Source organism: Triplophysa dalaica, chromosome 2 (genome assembly GCF_015846415.1).
Source record: "Triplophysa dalaica isolate WHDGS20190420 chromosome 2, ASM1584641v1, whole genome shotgun sequence".
NCBI lineage: Eukaryota > Metazoa > Chordata > Actinopteri > Cypriniformes > Nemacheilidae > Triplophysa > Triplophysa dalaica.
Window position 1 is genome coordinate 14,576,882 of NC_079543.1, and position 25,458 is coordinate 14,602,339.

The 25,458-nt window shown below is 38.2% G+C and overlaps 2 protein-coding genes across 6 annotated transcripts in view; one reads left to right on the plus strand and one right to left on the minus strand.

Moving 5' to 3' along the window:
* Positions 1–18,925, minus strand: part of slc2a15b (solute carrier family 2 member 15b) — a 64,175-nt gene extending 45,250 nt beyond the window's left edge. The window contains exons 1-5 of one of the 2 annotated variants that reach the window (XM_056770849.1): positions 18,787–18,925; positions 14,879–14,977; positions 14,613–14,773; positions 488–612; positions 90–235 (exon numbers count right to left, since the gene is read on the minus strand). In XM_056770849.1, coding sequence (XP_056626827.1) covers positions 90–235; positions 488–612; positions 14,613–14,773; positions 14,879–14,977; positions 18,787–18,831 — 576 coding nt within the window. In that variant the 5' untranslated portion in view covers positions 18,832–18,925. The remainder of the gene's footprint in view (positions 1–89; positions 236–487; positions 613–14,612; positions 14,774–14,878; positions 14,978–18,786) is intronic. The other variant, XM_056770856.1, reaches the window with a different exon arrangement.
* The window catches only part of LOC130438694 (piggyBac transposable element-derived protein 4-like), a 198,625-nt gene that overhangs the window by 162,969 nt on the left and 10,198 nt on the right, over positions 1–25,458 (plus strand). The window lies entirely within an intron of this gene.

The window sequence follows — 25,458 nt, forward strand, 5'->3', positions numbered from 1 at the left end:
AGATTTCTGCATGGTACCATAAGAATAGTTTAAAACTATATCTGTAGTGCTTTATATGGAGAAAATTAAATAAATGAATGTGCAACCACCTTGCCCAAGAACTCATGGAGCCCTAGAATCTGAGCAAAAAAGACTCCCAAACAGATGAAGATGCTAGGCACGAGTCCCAGAAATCCTCGAAGATTCTTTGGAGCAATTTCTCCAAGGTACATTGGCACCACACTAAGAGATATCCCTACAACAGCATGACAGACACAGCACATTTCTGTATACCAGCTAAATGCATCATAAGATCATTACAATTGCAATATCACTATTAGAAGAAGAAATCAAAATAAATAAAATTTCTTCAAGTTTTAATACAGGACAGAGTTTCTAACAATAAATAATGACATTGTTAATAACATGCTTTAAATGTAATCGTGTCTTCCACATAACATAAATTAAATTACCTAAAAATTACGGTAATTAAATTACCTTAAATTACCTGAATGTATGCCTGTAATGAAGCGACCAATGATGATCATTTCTGGGGATTCACATAACCGACTAAAGCCCATCATTGCCCCACCTACAAACACCAGAGCTGTGCTGCGTACCAGTGTCCCTTTCCTATAAAATAGATAAACACACAAAGCATGTGCAAAATGTATAAATGTACTTTAAATGTATACATGCTCAAATTTGTTGGTAACCCTCCACAAAATAGACAAGACTGCACAATTCTTTCTGAAATAACTTGAAACTGACAAAAGTAATTGGCATCCACCTTTGTTTATTCCATATTTATTAGAAATCAGACTTTGCTTTAGATTTTTTATTTAACATAATATTGTGAATAATATAACAAATGAAAATGTCACGGACAAAAATGATGGGACCCCTAATACAATATTTTGTTGCACAAGATTTAGAGGCAATCACTGCAAGCAAACAGCTCTTCTGTAGCTCTCCATGAGACGTCGGCACCCGTTAACAGGTAGTTTGGCCCACTCTTCCTGAGCAAACTGCTCCAGGTTTGATGGGTGCCTCCTCCAGACTGCTGGTTTCAGCTCTTTCCATAAATATTCGATAGGATTCAGATCAGGACTTATAGAAGCCCACTTCAGAATAGTCCAATGTTTTGTTCTTATCCATTCTTTTGTGATTTTAGCAGTGTGATTTGGGTCATTATCCTGTCGGAGGACCCATGACCTGCGACTGAGACAGAGCTTTCTGACACTGGGCAGCACGTTTTGCTCCAGGATCCCTTAATAGTCTTGAGATTTTATTTTGCCCTGCACAGATTCAAGGCACCCTGTGCCAGATGCAGCAAAGCAGACCCAAAAGATAACCTCTGTGTTTCACTGTAGATATGTATGGGATCAGAATCCCGCCATAAATTTTGCAGGCATATTTAAAAATATAATAAGCGTAAATCAAAAAATTTAAACCGTGAATCAGAACTTTAAACATATTTTAAATGATATTGGACAAAATAAATATATAAAGTAGTGGTGGGCATAGATTATTTTTTTTAATCTAGATTAATTCCAAGATTAATCTAGATTAATCTAGATAAAAATGGCTCATTTGAATTCTGCCGAAGGCATTCAGAATATGTGTGCTACCCAAATAATGACTAAAAGTAAGTCTTTGAGAACGGGTTTCTCAAGCCAGGTGGCGCATTAGACCAGGGGCTCATCTCCTGTTTCCAAAATGCATCACAAACTGCTTGAGAAAGCTGTTCTACTATGATAATTGGTGATGAAAATTAAATTATGTTCAATAAGATGAACTTGTGTTTACTTCCGCATTAGCTAAGGGATGATTTGCGTTTAGGTGGTACTTGAGACTGGAAGAGCTCCTACAGTACATTTACATTTAGTCATTTAGCAGACGCTTTTATCCAAAGCGACTTACAAAGAGTGAGGGTGCAACAAGCGATATGTCATACAGGAGCCATAAAACATTAGATCTCAATACAAAGTTACTGGTTTCAACTAAAGCTAGACCACTACCTGTTGAGAGAAAGTGTTTTTTTTAAACCAATTCCGCATTGCACAAGGTGCAAACAACCTTAGTCTTGTAGAGGTTTCTATTGGGAAGCTTCCTAAAAATGAATATTCCCTGAAGCAAACCCGGCGGCTTCATAGCTGCATCCATGTTAGCACGTCACGTTTGATGCGGTAATTTCACAGTAACGTTATGTTGTGTTCAGACCAAACGCGAATGGCGTGTCAAGCGCGAGTGATTTATATGTTAATGCAAAGAGCCAATAGACCTACTTGCGGCGCGAATCGTGCGAATGAAGCCCTGGTTAAGAGATGATGAGGCGGCGCTAAGGACGCGAATGAAGCCCTGGTTATGAGATGATGAGGCGGCACAAAGGACGCGAATGAAGCCCTGGTTATGAGATGATGAGGCGGCGCTAAGGACGCGAATGAAGCCCTGGTTATGAGATGATGAGGCGGCTTCTGCTTCCGTGAATGACGCGAATCACGCGAGTTTAAAAATCTCGTTCTCGCCCCGTACAGTGCAGTTAAGCTGGTATACATCCGCGCTAAAATATCAATGTGAAAGTCATCATAGCTTGCATAGTATAGACCCAGCTCCCAACCCAACTTTGAGAATAGATTAACGGCGACATTTTTTTTATCGCGCGATAAGAGTCTCACTGCGTTAACGGCGTTAACGCTTCGCGTTAAAAATGCTTCGCGTTTTTAAGGTGGAACGGATAGCGTCAATAAGAAACTGCGAATAAGAAGCTGGATTCAGCCTCGTTCTTCATAGGCCTGTCTATATGTAATGTGCAGGTCAAATTCCAAAGTAAACGTAAGGCAATATGACGCTGTATAATGCTTTGTAATATTAAAATCACCCTGTGTGATAAGAGGAAGCCAATCCAATGCAGTCCGTAAAGGTTCTTTGACAGTTTAAAAGTTTAAACGGGGATTCTGGGACGAAAGATGAGATGGCAACCCATGACATAGGACTGACATCACAACCAACGTATCACTAAGAACTTCTACGTTTGATTACGAACATGCCAACGTACAATTACGATCTCATTCGCGAACAAATGTTACGTCTGACGTTTGCATATGTATTTGATTACCTAACAGCGCATCATCTCTCACGCAAAAAATGGTCGTCTGATGTTTATATATAGCAACGTGCCATCACGTCAAAAATGCAAATTTAATCTTAAACAGAGCAACGCCATTGGCTGGTGTACGGTCTGACGCAAACACACGAACTCAACATTCGTATTTACGCGTACAAATTGATCGTGTTGACGCGTCCAAATTTCACGCGTTTCATGTTAAGAGTATTGTCCCCGTTCGCGTTCCATAATAGTCCACCTCCAGGGATATGCCGCGAGCACCGGCGGCGCTCATTTGACCCCCCACCCCCTCCCTGATTAAAAAATATTTAATATATATTAAAATATATATATCCGGGATAAAGATTTAACACTGGTCCTCTTCAAACTACGCAGAATAATAATAATTCATAATTTATTCGACATATAAAAAAATATAAACATAAGAATCACAGCGACGCCCCATGAACGTTGCCGCCGCTGCGCCTTGCGTCATTGCGTTCAAGGCGCTACCGCGAGCCCGCAAGTGCTGCAACGCACTTTATATCTTGAAGCTAAAAATGGATCGCTTCGTCATACCTAAAAACAAATTGACAGCAGACGGAAATAGGACTGAAAATACACCCGTTGCAGTGGAGGGCGAGCCCTGCTTGATCCTAGAATTAGAAATAGAGGACACCGAGGAATTGGAGGATGAGGAGGTTGGACCGGAGCAACTCGCATATGGAAGCATATAGGTTGCAAAATTCAATTTGCAATGTAATATGCAAAATAGCAATGCAGTATGTAAATTGACAATGCAATTGTCTATCTAAATATACATATCAAATAACGTTTGTGCAACATTAAGTGCAAAATAAAAATTCAATTATATCAATTACATTTGGGAGTTCCTACACGGGTTTTATGGTGACAAATGTAATTGATATAATTTAATTTTTATTTTCATTTTGCACTTAATGTTGCACATACGTTATTTGAAATGGAATGGATTTAACGGGGGATTTAAGCCATGGCCCAGCCAAGAAACCAAGACAGCCTAAATTAAAATCATAACCATGTCGTTCTTTTGGATCACAGGGGCAGCTAGCATCCAGGGGTTTTAGTTACTTGTGGTTCAAACAGTACCAGTGGCTTGAATATTCTGTCAAAAGACGCTGCTTTTTGTTTTGCCTGTCTTCATTTTTTTCACAGTGTGCATGGATATGGTTTTATTTGTTTAGTAGCATTAATATGCAGTTATTAGCCGTGTCCACTGTATTTTTTTGGTTTTCATGAGACCCCCATTGAAATGACCAGGACCCCCCATTTCCCCCCCAATCAAAATTGTCTGGAGCCGCCACTGGCCGCGAATCGCGTATGAAGTGACGTCAACACCATCTTCGACTGATTGGCTAGAGGAGGAGCTGTCAATCTAGAACTAGTAGACCAATGGTGACGCAAAAGCCCGCCCTAATTACCATGAAACTCGAACTGCAGCATTTGGAAATGCAAGCGCAGAACGTGGAAAAACAAGCGAGGGAAAAGATAACGTATGCGTAAAAAGTTTAAATATTAGCAGAAAATATCAAAGAACACGAAAATGAGTAAAACAACCAAGGAGAACATTATTTTGGTTGCGATTTGAACAACTTTGTCTTTATATATTACTTTTGTCCAATATCATTTAAAATATGTTTAAAGTTCTGATTCACGGTTCAATTTTTTTGATTTACGCTTAATATATTTTTAAATATGCCCGCAATACTTACGGCGGGATTCCGATCCCATAGATATGGTGTTCACTTATTTGAAAGCTTGATTCTTTTTGTCTGTGAACATACTGTAGAGCTGATATGACTTGCTAAAAAGCTGTCTAAAGGACGTTCTCACAGAAGGATTGTGGCTTGTCAATATGAATTTTGGCTAATTCTACTCAACTCAACTTTATTAATATAGCTGTAATAAGATTCAAGTATGGAAGGAAGGAGTCGGGAACCGGAAGACATTTAAACAAACATTTAATAAAGTAATAATAGCCGGCGGCCCCTCACGGACGACCGCCGGCGCAATAACATTAACATAAACATAAATACAAATACAAACACAAGTTCGGGCCCGGTCCTCTCTCTTCGACGGTCCGGTCGCCATTGTTTCTTTATACGCTCCCAATCTCCTACGTGGTGCGAGGCCGGTGCGCGCACCACTGGCGCTAATTAACAATCACTTACCGGCCTCGAACCACGGTCTCGCCCCGCCTACTCTACTACATACCCCCATCACCCCTCACAGGCCGGGGGGTACCCCCGCGACTGTGCAAGCTCCCTCCCCCTCCCTCGGGGGGGGTGGGGTGGGGGGTATGCAGCGACGAGACGAGACAACGGGGACGGGAGCTCTCGGAGCGACCGGAAAGAGAGAGGGGAGAGAGGTAAAAAAAAAAATTATAGTCCGGTTCCCTGACATGCTGCCGCTCGTTCCTCAACCAGCCGAGAGGCTCTTCCTCGCGGTGCTATGCGGTGGTGCTGGACGTTCGATGGACGGCCCGATCCTCCTCCGCCTCCTGGCGGTTGGCGATGGCTCCTCCGTGTAAGGGCACCGGGGCAGCGAGTCAGTCCGCCGTTTCCTGCTCCTCACCATCATGGCTGTTGGCAGCAGGATTCCGGCTCACGGCCAACGGCGCTGACTCCTCCCCTCCCTTTTGGAAGGCCGCCATCCCACCTCGGCCCAGGAGCACGGCAGCGAGCTCTCTGTCCCATCCGAATCTTCGCTCCAGAACCATCGCCTCGGGCAGCCACTGGCGGACGTCGCTCGTCCGCGCTGCCCGAACTCCTCAGCACCGCGATGCCCCTCAGCAGCGAGGGCTCTCCGACAGCATGTCTCTCCTTCCTCCCGGGTTTCGGCACCAATGTAATAAGATTCAAGTATGGAAGGAAGGAGTCGGAGCCCGGAAGACATTTAAACAAACATTTAATAAAGTAATAATAGCCGGCGGCCCCTCACGGACGACCGCCGGCGCAATAACATTAACATAAACATAAATACAAATACAAACACAAGTTCGGGCCCGGTCCTCTCTCTTCGACGGTCCGGTCGCCATTGTTTCTTTATACGCTCCCAATCTCCTACGTGGTGCGAGGCCGGTGCGCGCACCACTGGCGCTAATTAACAATCACTTACCGGCCTCGAACCACGGTCTCGCCCCGCCTACTCTACTACAATAGCGCTTTCTACAATTTTCATTGTTACAAAGCAGCTGTACATGATACACATTTTTGAGACAGAGCTCCGTCAAACTTTTTCTAAATATATCGTTTATTCCTGTTATTTCTTAATATTTATGTTCTAAATTGATAACTCACCGAGGGTTAAACCCATCCTTAAGTGTATCCCATACCAAATATTGTCATATAACGCACAGATAAATTTGTTTTGTACGACCATTCGCTATTAGCACTCAGGCTGTTAGCATTCATAGCCTTTTTTTTCTGAATATTGCCTTTTCTGCTTAACCCACTGTTCTCATTATGACACCACTAATGGCTAATGATTCAGATATGTGTTTAAAGTTACCTTTGAGTGCAGATGATGAATCTTTCTTCGCACTTCAGTCAGAACTGGAAGTATTGGATCCACGATCTACTCGAGAGGCAAACACGTCTGCGAGAACGAAAAATGGCGCTGGAAACATCCCGGGCTGACGCTCGCAAAGCTGCGGTAAGTGTTCGACGTGATTGTAATACTCCTATCACTTCTACTCCGTGTGTTTCTATGCACAGATCCCAGGCTTCAAGATCACGACGAGACGAAATTCATTTCACTCCTGCACCTGCACACGCATGGCGAGAGGCGAAATCCAGGACCGGAGCGATGAACTCTCCCCCACCGCCGCAACTGGTCTTCGAGATTTCTACGAGAAATCGCTATGCTGCCCTCTGCGAGACGAAATCCAACGCTGTGGTCATCGGAGACTCAATCGTCCGGAACGTACGCGCCTCCTTCAATGAAGGTAAGGTGCGCACTCACTGTTTTCCTGGCGCCCGTGTTCTCGATGTCTCTGTGCAGGTAACTGCGATTCTGAAGGAGGATGCGAGAGTGGGAGCCGTAGTTCTGCACGCGGGGGTGAATGATGTGAGAATGCGGCACGGCAGTCGGAGATCCTGAAGAGGGACTTCAGGAGTCTGGTCGATACTGTTCGCAACGCATCGCCCACTGCGAGGATCATCGTATCAGGGCCGCTTCCTACTTACCGACGAGGGAACGAAAAGTTCAGTAGATTATTTACGCTTAATAATTGGTTAATGTCATGGTGTATTGAACAGAAGCTGCTCTTTGTAAATAATTTTGATCTGTTCTGGGAGCGACCAAGGCTCTTCCTCCCCGACGGGCTGCACCCCAGCAGCATTGGAGCGGAAATTCTGTCTGACAACATCTCAAAGGCGCTACGCACCATTTGACTAGTAAGCAGTGACGTGCACAGGAATTTTGAGGGGCAGTTGCTCTGACCTGAAAAAAGGGCACCCCCCAAAAAAATTGAAAAAAAAACTCCCGGGCTATATGAAGGACTGAGAAAAACTCTGATTAATTAATCAATTCGCCTACACAGTGTCATGTCATCTTTATCACAGTGCAAAGTCTCTCTCACCTGCTGGTTGGCTTTTTCGCAGCCAACCCTGCAGTGATGTGCTACGACGGCGTTTTAGTGCCACGTAAAAAAAAAAAAAAAGATTTTTGGAATAAAGTCGAAATGTTATGAGATTAAAGTCGAAATGTTACGAGAATAAACTCTTCGTAAAACGTATTTTGTTTACATGAATGTTGTATTTTTAGAGATTAAGTTGTGTTTAAGCACGTCTTCTGAACCAGTTAGTTAGTTCGGAAGGCCTTGCAAACACCAGCAGTCATTTTTAAAACCTCTTTAGTTCACATTTGTAATTTTTTTTATAAATCCTTAAGGATTGTGGCTTTTATAAGCTTGATGCAACCAGATCTCGTAACATTTCGACTTTATTCTCGTAACATTTGAATTTATTTTCGTAACATTTCGACTTTATGCTCGTAACATTTCGACTTTAATCTCGTAACATTTGAATTTATTTTCGTAACATTTCGACTTTATGCTCGTAACATTTCGACTTAAATCTCGTAACATTTCGACTTTAATCTCTTAACATTTCGACTTAAATCTCGTAACATTTCGACTTTAATCTCGTAACATTTCGATTTAAATCTCGTAACATTTCGACTTTAATCTCTTAACATTTCGACTTTAATCTCGTAACATTTCGACTTTATTCTCGAAATCTTTTTTTTTTACGTGGTACTAAAACGCTGTCGTATAGATTTGCTGTTCTTTGCTGCCTCCCTGAATTTTCTCTTTCCTAAATACGCCTCTTTTCAGTGGGCATCTTGGCTTCAAACAATACCCAAAATAGTGATAGCATTTAGGCATTTAACCTTTTTGGATAAAATAATTAATGTGATGCATTACTTCAATCATTCATTCTTCTTGCTAAAACGAAATGTGAGAAACTAACTATCTAACTACTAAAATAGTAGCCTATATATGTCTTATTATTTAGGCTAAACATGGCAAACTCAGCGTGGATTTAGGAAGATTTTATTTCATTTCACAAAACTTGATGATGATGATCGTTCTTTTGTTATACATCACAAACTCACCTTTTCTTACAATGTTGAGTCGTCTCACCCGACAACCGCGACACTCTCCTTCTAGGACCGCTCATGCAGGCTCAGCTCAGGTACCGGTCGCGTGCAGCGCTGCAGCCATGTAAAAAGAGTTTGCACTTCCCCTACTGACTGTCATTTTCGGTGACCGAATATTGAAGTGAATGAGGCTTTGCGTTTTTTTTTTATCTAGGCCTACGTGAAATTCTGCATCCATTGTACGATTTATTTTTTTCCACCTCGGAAGGGCAACGTGCATGTGCATGTCCCTGCTAGTAAGTACAAATTTTAACCATAGTCTGTGTTCTTCTCACCCAACTGTTAAGAATGTTACAGTTAAGAATGTGACTGCTTTCAAATGCATAGAGACTGTGTCTGTCCCCCGAATAATACAACCAAATAATAATTTATTTAAAAGTCAGAGAAAAAATCTTATCATGATTAAACCAAAATACAATATATTTAATGAGCAAAAGCAACGCCTAAAGTTTGGGCTACTCAATATTAGATCACTAAATCCAAAGGCAGTTATGGTAAATGAAATGATCACAGACAACAGTTTTGATATACTTTGCCTTACTGAAACCTGGCTTAAGCCAAATTATTACTTCGGTCTAAATGAGTCTACTCCACCAAGCTACGGTTATATTCATGAGCCACGTCCGGTTGGTCGAGGTGGTGGTGTCGCAACAATCTTTAGAGACTTTCTTACCGTTACTCGGAGAACAATGCATACATTTAAATCATTTGAAGTGCTTGCGTTGAACATAACTGTTCCAAATAAAAGTAAAAAACCATTGATCTCTCTTACATTGTTTACTGTGTATAGACCCCCTGGGCCTTACACTAATTTTCTGATAGAGTTCACAGACTTCTTATCGGATCTATTGGTTAACGTCGATAAAGTACTGATTGTTGGAGATTTTAATATCCACGTAGATATTGCTAACGATCCATTAGCTGTGGCGTTTAAAGAACTACTAGACTCTTGTGGTGTAACACAATACATCAATAGACCTACTCATCGCCTTAATCATACCCTAGACTTCATTATATCTCACAGAGCCGATCTAACCAATATCGATATTATACCTCAAAGCGACGGTGTTTCCGATCACCATCTTATAACATGTACACTGCACACTGCAGAAATCAGTTGTATATCTCGTTATTGACAGGGTAGAACAATCACCTCAACTACTAAAGATAGTTTCGTAAAGATCTTGCCAGATCTGACTCCTCTAATAACCTTTCCAACTAATATAGAATCGCTCTATAACATGACATGGGCACCATTTTCTCCAATGCATTAGAAGCGGTCATACCTATGAAGTCAAAAAGGATTAATGGAAAGATCATAGCACCATGGTATAATAACACCACTCGCGCCCTAAAAAGAGAAACGCGTAAACTGGAGCGAAAATGGAAACAAACCCAATTAGAGGTCTTTAAAATTGCATGAAAAGAGAGTGCAAGCTGTTACAAAAAGGCACTAAAAGCAGCAAAAGCCGAGCACTTCCGTAACCTCATAGAAAATAACAAAAACAATCCAATGTTTTTATTTAGTACAATTGCTAAACTAACAAACAAACAGACTCCACCTGACCTGGGTATTCCGCCACACCTTGTTAGCAATGAATTCATGAAGTTTTTTACTGAGAAAATCGAAATAATACGAGACAACATAGCTAAAACCAAACCTCCAAGTGTGTCTGAAGAATTAGTATCGACCATCACCCAAAAAGAAAAGCTACAGTGTTTTTCTCCTGTAAGTCAGGACGATTTAATTAAAATTATTGCCACATCCAAACCAAAGACATGCTTATTAGACCCCATTCCAACTACTTTATTAAAAGAGTTACTTCCTGCTGTAATTGAGCCCATTTGTAACATAATCAACTCCTCAATTAATCTAGGACATGTCCCAGGGCCCTTTAAGATGGCTGTAATTAAGCCTCTAATCAAAAAACCAAACTTAGACCCCAATGAACTTTGAAGCTATAGACCGATTTCAAATCTCCCGTACTTGTCTAAAATACTAGAAAAAGTAGTGTCAACTCAACTGTGTACCTTCCTACAAAATAATGACAGAAACGAAAAGTTTCAGTCTGGCTTTAGACCATATCATAGCAATGAAACTGCGCTCGTTAGAATTACAAATGACCTCCTTATTGCTTCAGATAAAGGTAACATATCAATCTTAGTCCTGCTTGACCTTAGTGCTGCTTTCGATACTGTAGACCATAAAATACTACTAGATCGTTTACACAATTATATCTGTATTCAGGGACAGGCACTGCAATGGTTCAGATCTTACTTAACAGACAGATATCAATACGTCCATACGTCAAATCTTACGCAAGTAAATTATGGATTACCTCAGGGATCGGTTTTAGGACCCTTGCTTTTCTCGATATACATGCTGCCCCTCGGCAACATTATTAGAAACATGGAATTAGCTTCCACTGTTATGCAGATGATACTCGGCTATATATCTCATCAAGACAAGATGATTCCTTTAAGCTATCCAAACTGGCAGAGTGCATCGAGGACATAAAACATTGGATGACTAGTAATTTCCTCCTTTTAAACTCTAGCAAAACAGAAATATTACTTATAGCACCAAAATCAAGTAAACATAATATCTCCGATTACAGCCTGCAAATTGAAAGCTGCACTGTTTACTCCAACAAATACAGTTAAAGACCTAGGCGTTATATTAGACGGCAACCTGTCATTTAAAAATCACATCTCAAATATAAAAAAACAGCCTTCTTCCACCTTAGAAATGTTGCCAAATTACGAAATAGTTTGTGTGTTGCACACGCAGAAAAGCTTATTCATGCATTTGTGACCTCACGGCTTGACTATTGTAATGCTCTACTTAGTGGTTGTCCTGTATCATCGATAAACAAACTACAGTTAGTTCAGAATGCAGCTGCCAGAGTTCTTACTAGATCAAGAAAATACGATCAGTTTAACCCCAGATAATCCCAGTTTTATCATCGCTTCACTGGCTACCCATTAAGTATTGTATTGATTTTAAAATTCTTTTAATTACTTACAAAGCCCTGAACTGTTTAGCACCTACTTACTTAATCGAGCTTTTATCACGTTACAACCCATCACGCTCTCTAAGATCTCAAAACTTAGGACTTTTGATAACACCTAGAATAACAAAATCCACCAAAGGGGGACGAGCTTTCTCATACGTAGCACCTAAACTCTGGAATAGCCTTCCTGATACTATTCGAGGGTCAGACAAACTCTCCCAATTTAAATCTAGATTAAAGACACATCTTTTCAGCCAAGCTTTCACTTAATGCATAGTTAATGAACAGCAGCTACGCTAATTATTCTCTTTATTCTCTTTCCGCCTCTGCCTCGGGATGCCCATCCCGAGGTAGGAAGAAGTTCCACCATGTCCAGACGACCGACAGATGCCCATCCCCAATTTGAGATTACGCCAGCTACAGCTGCAGACTGACTGACCATCCCAGCTCCATCTAAGGCAATTCCACCACCAGCCAAGAGAAAAAGGACCATCGGACCATCCCAGCTCAGACCACTACATCCCCAACCAAGAGCAAAGACGGACTATTTGTCTTATTAATGCTGAAGTTCCAATATTTGGTATTAAATGCTAAACTAAAATCACATGTCACAAGTTTGAGTGCAGTTATGACACGTCAGTGGGGATCCTCCCGGTTGAGCCTGGTTTCTCCCGAGGTTTTTTTCTCCATTAATCAATCATTGGAGTTTAGGTTCCTCGGCACAGCAGGGCAGTGTTAGCCTGCTCACCGGGAGACTGCATTCATTCATTCATTTATTTATTTAATTAGAAATTAGATATTACTTATTAGAATGATCTTACTCGTTGTATAAATACCATGCACTGTGCTGTGTTTTAACTTTTCTGTTTTTCCTGTATGCCCCTGTAAAGCTGCTTTGAAACAATACATATTGTGAAAAGCGCTATATAAATAAACTTGACATTGACTACAAGTAAAACAACTAAATTCATACACCTGTAAAAACAAGAAAAAGGTGAAAACACAAAAGACAAACATACAAATGCTCCACACACACAATATGCATACATACTTACAAACATCGACATAGACGCACACACGCAAACACACTCGTACACATACACAGTGAAAGCACACATTTGAGATAAAGCAGAGAGAACCCAAGGTCAAATATTAAATGGACTATAAATTCCTATATACAATATTACTTATGTAAAACGTCTGAATTCTAAAGCAGCCCCCCCGGCCAGGCGAATAGTGCAAAACAGTATGCAAAATTCTAGTTTTTGTCTGGCTTTGTTACTTTCAAAAGTGGAGCTCCCAGGGTCTTCTTCCATGCTCAAAAAGCGACGGATGGTGCGATCAGAAACTGACGTACCTTCACCTTGGAGTTCAGCTTGTATCTCTTTGGCAGTTATCCTTGGTTCTCTTCCACCATACTCACTATCATTCAGCTCAATCTGGAGTCGATTTTCCGCTTGCTGCCTTGACCAGGAAGGTTGGCTACAATTCCATGGAACTTAAACTTCTTACAGTTTTTCTCGATTGCCTAAACACTTTTCTTGAAATGATGCCTCGTATTCTCAAAACAGTAAACACAAATCCATAGCATCTCACCTAATTCCCCAGACATCCTATTTTCAGGTCAAAATGAAGCTCTCTTCTCAAAACCATTTAAACCTGCTATAAAACCAATCGTTTTGTGCAGACATGACACACAAGCCCTCAAAATCACCCACTCTGCAACATTGTATTAGACACTGCTGAGATCATATCAAAACACTGTTACTATAAGCTCTTATTTGGATTCAAGAATATTTTGACAGCTTATTGTTATTTTAGAATATACAACATAAAAGAGTGCAGATAGAGCAAAATGCAAGAATTAGCTTTAGGGAAAAAAAATGACACCTCTTTGAAGTAGATGAAGATGATCCTACAAGACAACAAAAGTTCAAAAACCAAAGAACAATATGAACAGGTCATGTAATATAATACAGTGCACAAATGCACAAATTATATTTACATTGAGACATTCAGGCGACTTACAGAGAAGATAAAGGAAACAATACAGTGAAGCGATTTGTCAATAGGAGGCACTGTAAAAAAATATTGCATCCTCTGCACCTTTGGCACCGTTCGTAAAAGTATTCCGTATTTTCTCCAAAAATACAGAACAGGTAAAAAAGGTGTACACGTGCTACAGTTTACTGGATACCTAAAAGTGAAATTTCTCTCATATAAAGGGTGTACCTGAATCATACTGTATGTTTACAGTAAGTAGTATAAAGCCCAGTAGAGGATTCTAGGATGCACAATTACCTGAGCTCCCATTGATAGTTTCCTGAGATACGGATTGGTGTGTCATCAGTTTTGCCACTGAATGTTTACTGATGGATAAATGTGTGCTATTTGAGTTTACATCTTAACACTTCAATTATATTGTGTGTTTTCTGAATGAGAACATGGTAAAACTTTTGCAAATTGAGGATGTTTGTGTGTGGGGTTTGTACAAATTGCTGTATTGTTCTAATAAGGTGTTTATAATCCACAGCTTCTTTGCTTAATTCTATGACATACCAAAGGCATGCAAGTATACATGATACAATAGCTTTTAATTTCATCACTTATCGGGAGGAATGAAGCATTTTTTCAATGAGCTGTAAGGGTACCAACAAATTTGAGCACAGATTAAAGGTAAAATAAGTCAAATGATAGGAACACGTATAACAAGTATAAAGACTACAGTCCACCTTCCCAAGAAAACAGAAAATCACAAAAAATGGTTAAAAAAGTGTAAAATCTCCAGGAATTGAAGCTACATTTTCTACCTTCCAAATCTCGTAACTTGCATTCCTACTGTGAGAGAGCCCACCAAGCCTCCAATGGCAAATATAGACACAGTGACTGAATATAGAAGCGTGAGATTTTCTTCATCCACTCCTGACCCATACCGCCTCACAATGGTTTGGTTATAAAAGTCCTTAATGAACTAAGTGAAGAACCAGAACAATTAAAAATATCAGTTTGTGCGAATTAAAATGAATACACTGGAGACACAATGTGACATTTTGTGTGTCGTTTTTCAATCACTTACCTCTGCAGGAGAATTAACAACTGCCAGATTATAACCATAGAGCAGTGAGCTGCCGAATGAGGAGAGCAACGCTACAGCTAACAGGGATAAGGTAAGGTGCTGTAGACACAAGTGACAAAAAATCAGTCAAACAAAAAAAATATTTGTGACAACTTTGCAAATTTATATGGGCCATTCTACAAGATTCTTGCAAACTGCTGTCCCACATTAAAAAAAAAGTATAAAAAGCATTCAAGTATTCAAATCTTAGTTGCTTACTAAAATACTTCTATCATCATTGAATACCACAACAATATTTATATTTATAATATCAGTAATAATTCAGATGTGTTTCTGCTAAATGTGCTGGCTGTGTATGCGCAACATAGTTAGTTATTTGTATTAACATAAAATGTTGAAATGTTGAAAGTCTGATTCAGCTCTGCAAAATAAATAATGTGATTGTGACCAAAACATTACCATCGCTACTGAAAATGTGTGTGTCCCGACCGAAACATGGGATGTTTTGTCAAAAATAAAGTATATTACATTATCAACTAAAATGTTTTGATAGTGTTTGGTTCAATGTAAATATAAACTGAGGAATCCTTAACTTTGAAATCAGTATAGTCAATTTTATTCCTTTTACAAAGGAAGTAACTGTTATTGAATTTAATGTGAATTTATTTTTTGAAATAGCAAAAAATATGTTTAAAAAGTAGATTTAAACAAAATCTTAATATGTAGCCTATAAACCTTTTATAACAAAATGTGTTTCGGCAGTGACAAAATTTTGGGAGAGGAAGATTATTTTAAAACTTTCTGAAATTTCAATATGAAAATGAACCGCACAATTACTAGAAATGTGTACCTTTGATATTATACAATTTGCATCCATCAAAAAAAATCTGCATGGCATGGAGGATGATCTGTCTTGTAAATAATTTTTTGATTAATCTTTGAGAAAATTGGCAAATGCAGATGTGTAAAGCTTGTCACATCACACCCCAAAACATTTGGGGCTGAAAAGGCGCTTTGAATAGTTACGCAGTGTACATATTTTAGTTTTTTTATGTAATTTTGATGTATAGAGTCTAGACTAATTTTAAAGAAATGCCATTTAAAGTAATATAACATAAGACAACACCATAACAAAATGTAAATAAAATGTAACAGTTTGAAAACCTTTACAAGGCACTGTACAGCACTATCACTGGCATACTTTCACACCCTCCTACACTCCATCAAGATCACTGCATTCAGCAAACCAGCGGCGTCTTTTATTGCCTTCCCATAAGGGCACTAAATTGCTTTCCCGCTCATTCTCATTCACAACTCCTTCCTGGTGGAACATTCATCCTAACTCGGTCCGTTCAACCACATCTCTCACAACATTAAAAAAACTACTTAAAACCCATCTCTTCTGTGAATACTTGACAGACAAATGAAAAAAATACACTAACCCTCTCTCTTTCTCTCAACAGGTAGTGGGTCTAGCTTTTGTTGAAACCAGTAACTTTGTATTGGCACCTATTGTATTATTGCTCCTGTATGACATATCGCTCATTGCTCCCTGATCTCTTTGTAAGTCACTTTGGATATAAGAGTCCACTAAATGTAATGTTCTTATTTAATCAACAGGAAAAAGAAAGTAGGGAGGTTTGGGTTTGTAAAAGCATAAGGGTCAGTAAACGATGAAGAAATTTCCTTGAATTGGATAGTTCACCCAAATGTCATTCCAAGAATATAACTTTCTTCTACAGAACAGAGAAGAAGATATTTTGAAGAATTTTAAACAATATTGGATCCAAGTGACTGCAATTGTATGGACAAAAAACCACTGTGACCTTCCTTAAAATATTTTCTTTTGTGAAATATACAGATTTTAATGGCATGATGATGACACAATATGGTAGAATTTTTATTGTTGGGTGAACTTTACGCTTATTTTTAGTTTGAGAAGAGACATGCACTATATATTGCAACTGTCAGGGAAAAAAACAAGACAACTATTTAAAAATTGCCAAATGTTTTTGGAGAACAATCCCTTTAATAATAAGCCTCCGTTCACTTTACTGTTTGCACAGTAAACATTACATTTATATTTCTGCATCTTGCAGACGCTTTTATCGTCATTTTGTTTCTAAGTATGTGTAAGTTAAAGGTTCATTCATATGAAATATCTAGTTGTATCAACAATAGGATTATCTTTGTTCAAATTCAAACAGGCTTAAGTAGCAGCTTTGTATTTTCAATAGAACATAAGGTCCTTATTATGCATTTCAATGTATTTCACTGAGTACTTTGCAACACTGACAGGGTAGATAACAGAAACATTACATTGAACAATGCACTTTACGATAAGTTTTATTCACCATTACAGTTAGCCTACAAACAGAGAAGTTTACTAACAGTATGAATTGCTGCAGCACAAAGTTTTAATATAATATTCGTTTTAAACTGTTAACTTGGACTGAAGTATTAGACTTTGATGTTGTTTATCCATCCAGCACATGACTGCATTAGTGTGGAAGTGTACAGGACTAGATCTGGCATGAGTGTTCACTGAATCTGGAATTATTGCCATGCACGTGCACATAAATCCAAACCCATTCAACACCTGCCAAACATGGGAGTTGAACCATCAATCTTAAAGAAAAAATCATTTCATGCATATCATTATGCTTAAACTGGATTATTGCTTTTAAGAACAGAACAATCCATTGCAAACCAAGATGTTGATAAATATTCTTGAAAATCAGCTAATAAACGAACAATTTAAAAATGGCGTACAATTCTGTGATGAGATACAGAACAAAGAAATCGCTTAGATTTACAGGGCCTGAATCATAATTCTTCCTTAATCCCAATTTATACACTATAGGACCATGCCTTAACATTATTACATTATCTGGAAAACAATTAGGACTATTTTCCTCTTCCATAAAACATTGGAAATAACATAAGTCACCCTTCCTACAAGCTACTTCAGCTACTAATCAACAGCATGATGCTAAACAGATTTTAATATTAACAGCAGCTATATAACTATGTTGCAAACAAAGATGTACATTATTGACCATTAACAGTGAATGGAAATGAACCTCTACAGATGTAGACTGCTCCTGAGGGTAAGAGGTCCAAATTGGTATTTGAAATTATAAGGTGTTCCCTTGCAGAAAAGACACCCAAATTTCACATGTGCAAATCAAATGTGTGTTTTTGGGACATGATCACATGTTCAGACATGTCACCCCATGGTGCACATGTGATCCCATGGGATTTTTCATGTGATTCCATGGGTTTCACTTGGGAAGTCACATGGGATTCACATTAAGGTTTTCCATAAACACAAATTGATCACAAATGATCACTTGTGTTTTTTAAACATGTGAATTTTATGTGTCTTTTCTGTAAGGGTTGAAATGTGTATTCTTAAAGTGCCCGGGCGGTCTACTGTGTAAAATTTTAACGCAAATCCATGCACACTGAAACAGCTGATCATATCCACAACTCACTGCAAGCAGGAAGAGTTTAGTTTTGCTCACCGAATAAAGAAAGGCATGCAAAAGAATTATACAGTACAAAACTACTAATAAAAATATTTAAGATATTTTTATTTAAGGAGGAGATTTATTTTAGGGCAATTGTTAGCGGTCGCAATGTGCAGTTAGATTATTAATTTTGGCACACAGTGATTTTGTGCTGTTCAATAAGGTATTATCAACCATTGAATTTCAGTTTTATAACAAAACACAATTTAAAATAATTTAGTTATTTAAAATGTACAATTTTAAAACATAATTGTAAAAACAATATTGCTTGTTTAACACATTCAGAGTAAAGCCTTCAAAATTAAATTCAGGTAACGTCAAATAGACACACCTGACTGTAATAATAATAATAATACATTTGAAAACTGGACTTACCCTTGTAGATTTCCCATTAGTATCTATCAAAACCTCCGCCGCCATTTAGTAGCCTAAAGCTATGCTCAGAATAAAAGGGCAATAAGTCCGGGTATTGTGTATTCCATTCCAACTTTATAGCAACCATGTCCCAGCGAAGGTTATTTCGGGAAAGAAGGCGTGCTGTAATATTGTGGAATGCTGCCCATTTAACACCGAGGGGGGAGAGATTCTGTTCAACCATTCGCTGCTGACTCAAGCCCTGCCCACAACAATTTCTCACAATTTTAAAAGGTCAAAATGTTAAACCCTACACTGTCACATGTTAACCCATGTGAGTTAACTCTTTGTTCATATTTGAGGACTTTAAAGCTTGAATCTGGGTTCTGTTTGATGGAGAAGTAACAGTTCCCACATGCAGTTTGTTTATAAAGGATTAAACGTTACTTATGCTCATCCTGACACTTATACTAGGACACCGTGCTTTCTTATTCCATTGTAGTGGCATTTCACATGGATAGGTAAAACTGTAATTTTTTGTCATGTAAAGCAATGATTTAAATGAAAACTGTAAGAGACAGTTTAACACAAAAGTTATAATTCTGATGTGTTGTTGCTGTGTCTGTATTCTGCATATAAATATGATTGATATAGGAAATGTACTTAACACAAGCAACTGATTTATATATCACTGACCCTTCTGCATGACCCCATATCTCCAGCATCTCATCATGGTTGAATTCTGAAATATACACATAAACTGTAACTGCATTGCCACAAATCGGTAATAAACTGTAAGCACAACTGTTTCAGGAATTTTGTGTAATGTTTCATGACAACAAACTCTTTCAGATCGCTACCAAACCATTAACTATGGATGTAATAAAATGCAGTATGTGTAAACCACATGTCCTGTGATCTTAGCTCATCATGCTGTCAAGAGCTTAAACGTTTATCACATACACCTAATATAAGGTCATAATAATTTACAAGAATTAATATGAACAATTTTCAATATCGTGATATGCGTGCTTTCCATAAACGTATAAATAATATAAATTTGTTTACTCTCACTTTTGATAATTCTCAGTCACACAGTCTTATGACTAACCTCTGATAGTACTGAAATAATAGTCCTGTGTTTGAGTTTCTTTTGGCACTGTATATTAAGTTGCTTCTGGCATTCATAACTGGTTTTTCCATCTCCTCACATAAGTATATAGTGATGCTCCATGAAAAACATCAACATTTTCATGAGAATGATAGGAGTGTTTCAAATCTTGAATATTACAGGTGGTTTTCACTTTATAAGATTTTACTGTGTACAGAAATTGTTAGCCTGTATGATTTGTCGTATTTTGTTTTATTTTTGTCATGATTCAAAGTTATGATATAAGAAGCTAATTCTAGAACAGAATGTGAATTCTGTTAGTAATCCTACATGTGCTTTTCAAGGTTTGTTCTCGGGTCAAATAGTTTGGGTCATATGATTCTTAGTGTGAAGCAATGTCTGCCTTTGTAAAGAATCAATTACTGTCTTGAATAGGGAGTTGTTCATGGTATCACACCTCTCCTTTAAATCTACTTTATTCACCCATACATTCAAAATTCAGCATGTAAACCTAAATGCTAATGAAAATTTAACTGGATTAGACAAGTGTCACAGTCATGGACTTTTAGTTGTAGTTTTTCCATTTCTGTTCTTCTGTCTTGATTTGACCTTGGCCGTTTCTCAATTCCAAGAACGCAAAGGACATCCTTGTGTTCTCGTGGAATTTGAACACTCGTTGATTTTAACTAAATATGGGTCATACCTTAAAGGGAGAGGTTACTATGTGAACATAGGCAACCATAAATCTGACTGGACACCCATGACTTGTTGTGTTCCACAGGGCTCAATTCTTGCTCCGCTCCTCTTCAATTAGTATATGCTCCCACTTGGCGATATAATGAAAAAGTACCAAATTGCCTACCACAGCTATGCAGATGACACTCAGATCTACCTAACCCTCTCACCCAATGACTACAGGCCTATTGACTCTCTTTGCCAGTGCATTGATGAAATTAACAGCTGGATGTGTCAAAACTTCCTTCAGTTAAATAAAAATAAAACTGAAGTCATTGTTTTTGGTAACAAGGATGAAACTAACAAGGTAAACACATAACTTTACTTAAGAGGTCTAAAGACACAAAGCAAGGTAAAAAATCTTGGGGTCATTTTGGAGTCTGACCTTAGTTTTCAGCAGTCATGTCAAAGCAATAAGCAAATCAGCGTACTACCATCTCAGAAACATAGCCAGAATCAGATGTTTTGTCTCAAGCCAAGATTTAGAGAAACTAGTCCATGCTTTCATCACCAGCAGGGTGGATTACTGTAATGGACTCCTTACAGGTCTTCCCAAAAAGACCATCAGAGAGCTGCAGCTCATACAGAACGCTGCTGCCAGGATTCTGACCATAACCAAAAAATCTGAGCATATCACTACAATCCTCAGGACACTGGTTACCAGTTACTTTTATAATCAACTTCAAAGTATTATTAACTGTCTATTAATCACTCAATGGTGTAGGACCTAAATACATCTCAAATATGCTAATTGAATATAAACCAAACAGACTTCTCAGATCGTCAGGATCAAGTCAGTTAGAGATAACAAGGGATTCATTCAAAACAGGGCGAGTCAGCGTTTAGCCATTACGCCGTAGCTGGAATCTGCTTCCAGAAGACATCAGATGTTCATCAACAGTAGCTACTTTTAAATCCAGGTTAAAAACACACTTGTTTAGCTGTGCATTCACAACCTGAGCACTGTGCTGGTTAACATCAACTGCACTTCTATTTCTAATTGATTTTATTTTGCTCTTATTCTTTTTCTATATACACTCACATTTTTTTAATCAATTTTATTGCTGTTTTATTGTTTCTTAAAATCTAAAGTATTTGTGATCTTAAATCATTTGCATTTTAAAGATACGTTTTATTTCTTTCTGTCTATGGCAAGCCATTTTGTCATTTAACCCTTGAGGTTTACTAGTATCTATTTTTAGGCTACTAGTACTTATTGTTTAGTCACTAGTACCTATTCCATTAGATACTAGTACTTATTCATTAAATACTAGTACCTACAAATTAGATACTAGTGCTTATTTATTAGATACTAGTACTTATTTAATAGATACTAGTACTTAATCATTAGATACTAGTACTTATTCATTACATACTAGTACCTAAAATTAGATACTAGTGCTTATTTATTAGATACTAGTACTTATTCAATAGATACTACTACTTAATCATTAGATACTAGTACTTATTCATTACATACTAGTACCTAAAATTAGATAGATACTAGTACTTAATCATTAGATACTAGTACTTATTCAGTACATACTAGTAACTTTTTAGATCAAAGATATCCTGAACATAATAGATACTAGTTTAGGCTTATGCTCAGTATGCAAATTATATGTTAAATATTTATAAGACAACGTAATATGTAAGGGAGATCGGGCAGGAGAGTAAGAAAGAAGATGCAAAATGGAGGTTCTCGAGCAAATACAGAGAAAATGCAGCTTTATTGAAAGAAAATTAATTTGTTTTTAGTGAATTTAAGAAGAATCGAGGGCATGCTGGGTTGCAAAAAGATGAATGTTCATGCACAAATAGATAAGCGTGGCATCGGCTTGCGGTAATGAGGCGACCCAAAGCCGATGTAACGGAGAGCTGGTTAGAGCTCTAACTGACTGAATTATCCGCCTATGCCTGGCCGATATTTATTCGATGTGTTTGGTAGGGGGCCCGACGTCCTGCTTTTAGGCCGTCGTCGGCCAAACGTACGTGTGCTATCTGGGTTTTGTCCCCGCTCTCCTCCATGAATAGGGCTAAATCCATCAGGCTGAATCCAGCTGCTTTTTCGCAGTTTCTTATTGACGCTATCCGTTCCACCTTAAAAACGTGAAGCATCCGCTTTTCCAGTTACTTATTCACGCTTAGGGACCATCTCACCTTTCTCTTCTTTTACGTTTTTTTAAAAACTTTGTGTGTCTGTTGGCGTGTCTCTGTGTGTGTGTGTCCGGGCGTTTGTCTGTGCGTGTGTGTGTGTCTGTGGGCGTGTCTGTATGTGCGTCCGTGCGTGCGTGCGTGCGTGTGTGTGAGAGAGCACAGAGGATGGGCTGCTGCTTGCTGTCTGAGTCAAAACATGCTGAATGCCCCTTGAGATGACAGTGAACTTCACGTGGAACCTCCATCACCCACTTCCCTTACCATGCCCAATATTACTTTGATAGAACAGTTTTTAGGCAGCCTATCTCCATCAATAATATTAATCACATCCAATAGTACATACATGTTTGAAAGTGCAATATTCTAGTGCAGAGCATGCAATACGGTTTATGCATAATTAAGTCAATTACGTGTATATTTGTAAAAAGCATAGTATACACAGTTTTGTCATACTTTGCATATCTATTATTAACTGTCTCTCTTACCTCTTATGTTAATTAATTATTTTCATCATTGATATATTTTATTTTTATTCTATATTTATTTTTTTCAAAAAAAATTCTGATCCATTGCTCTTATACAATTTATTATACACCTGTTGGTCTTAGCCAGAGCGTTATACACACATTATATTTCTACTATGTAGTTACATGTATATAGATTTATGTAAACTTTGTCACTTGTTGTATGTACAGAAAATGTCTATTGTCAGAACTGTGTTTTTGTACAAGTATGTCTTTGATGGTGCGTTCAAAGTTCCAAAGCTAGGTTATACCTTGTTTTGATGTCTATCGTCATGCAAGAAAACAGACATTTTTACTGTAGCATTTTTAAGTTATGGACCCCTGAACTTGGCATATCTCACAGTACTTTTCAATGGGCCTTCGCACTTATGGGACATTTTGAGGTGCTACATCTTGAAAACCTTTAAGGGTGTGATGAAAATTCTACATAGAGGTTATACCCAGTATCCTTGACTACCATCTAGCCAAACAACAGACATTTTTACTATAGCATTTTTAGGTAATGGACCCATGAATTTGACATATCTCACAGTACTGTTCAATGGGCCGTGGCACTTATGGGACATTTTGAAGTGCTTTTAATGTTAGTGTTACAATTACGTATATACATGCATATTACCAAAATTGTTGCATAAACTATTCGTCACTATCCGTTCTTGTAATTGGATTGATCATTTTTTATCATTGTCTTAAAGGCTGCCATGTTTTGTCCCTTTTGTGGAAACGAACTTGGGACTGCTATTGCCTTTTGTGGCTCTTGAGGTTCTAATGTCCAAATTTTGTCAGAGCACGGTATGATTATATATAAATATATATATGTATATATAAATATATATGGAACTATAATTTACATCATCAATAGGTATGTTTGACTTAGTGCAGTGCTGCGCAGACATATCGTCATATCAACTCATACAATAGGCTGCATGAACTCAGACACACCTGTTGTGTGAGGCAGGCATTTTTACCATTTACAGTTGTAACACTAAAAAGTTTGAAAGTAATAGTGATAATATAGTGATATAATATGTATTATCCGAGTGATTATACAAAAAGCAGTACAAGAAAACTTGATTTTGCACCACATGGATGTAAAAACTGCCTATCTGAACGCACCAAAAGATCATGAAATTTACATAGAACAACCGGAGGGTTATGAAGTAAAATCAGGCACAAATGCAAAATTGGTTTGTAGATTGGAAAGGTCATTGTATGGGTTAAAACAATCGGGCAGAAACTGGAACAAGGTACTACATGAGTACTTGATCAAAAACCACTTTGTGCAGAATCAAGCTGACTATTGTGTGTACACATGGGAAACAGCTAATGAAAAAGTGATCATTGTAATATGGGTTGATGATTTGTTGATTGGGCCAAGTGATGAAAATGTTCTTAGACGTATGAAGGACATGCTTACTGAAAGATTCCAAATGAAAGACTTGGGCAAATTAAAGTATTTTTTAGGTGTTGATTTTAACCAGAATGACAACTGTGTGCGAATGTCACAAGCAAAATATGTGACAAAAATACATGCAGGATTGCAAACCCAGATCGACTCCTTGTGAACAAAAACTTGACTATAATAATGATGCCGAAAAGATGATTGATGTGAAAAAATATAGAGAGGCAGTGGGAAGCCTCATCTATTTGACCATCTGTACTAGACCTGATATAAGTTTTGTTGTAAGCAAACTGTCACAATATTTCACAGAACCAACTGTTGAGCAATGGTCCACAGTTAAACAGGTACTGAGGTATCTTAAAGGTACACTTGACAAAGAACTGTGTTACAGAAAATGTAATGAGACACTGGGAATAAGAGCATATAGTGATGCAGACTGGGCAGCTAGTAATGACAGACGTAGTACAACAGGCTATTGTGTAAGTTTAACTGAATGCGGTGCTTTGATTTCATGGAAAACAAAGAAACAGCCAACTGTCGCACTGTCCACCTGTGAGGCAGAGTATATAGCCCTAGCCACAACCATACAGGAGTGTCTCTACCTTAAACAGCTGTTGGAAAATCTTGATACATGTCAATATTCGCAACCTAAAGTATATGAAGATAACCAAGGTACAATCGCCTTAGCTAAAAACCCTGTGAGCAGGCAAAGATGCAAACATGTAGACATCAAGTACCATTTTATTAGGTCTTCTGTAAATAAT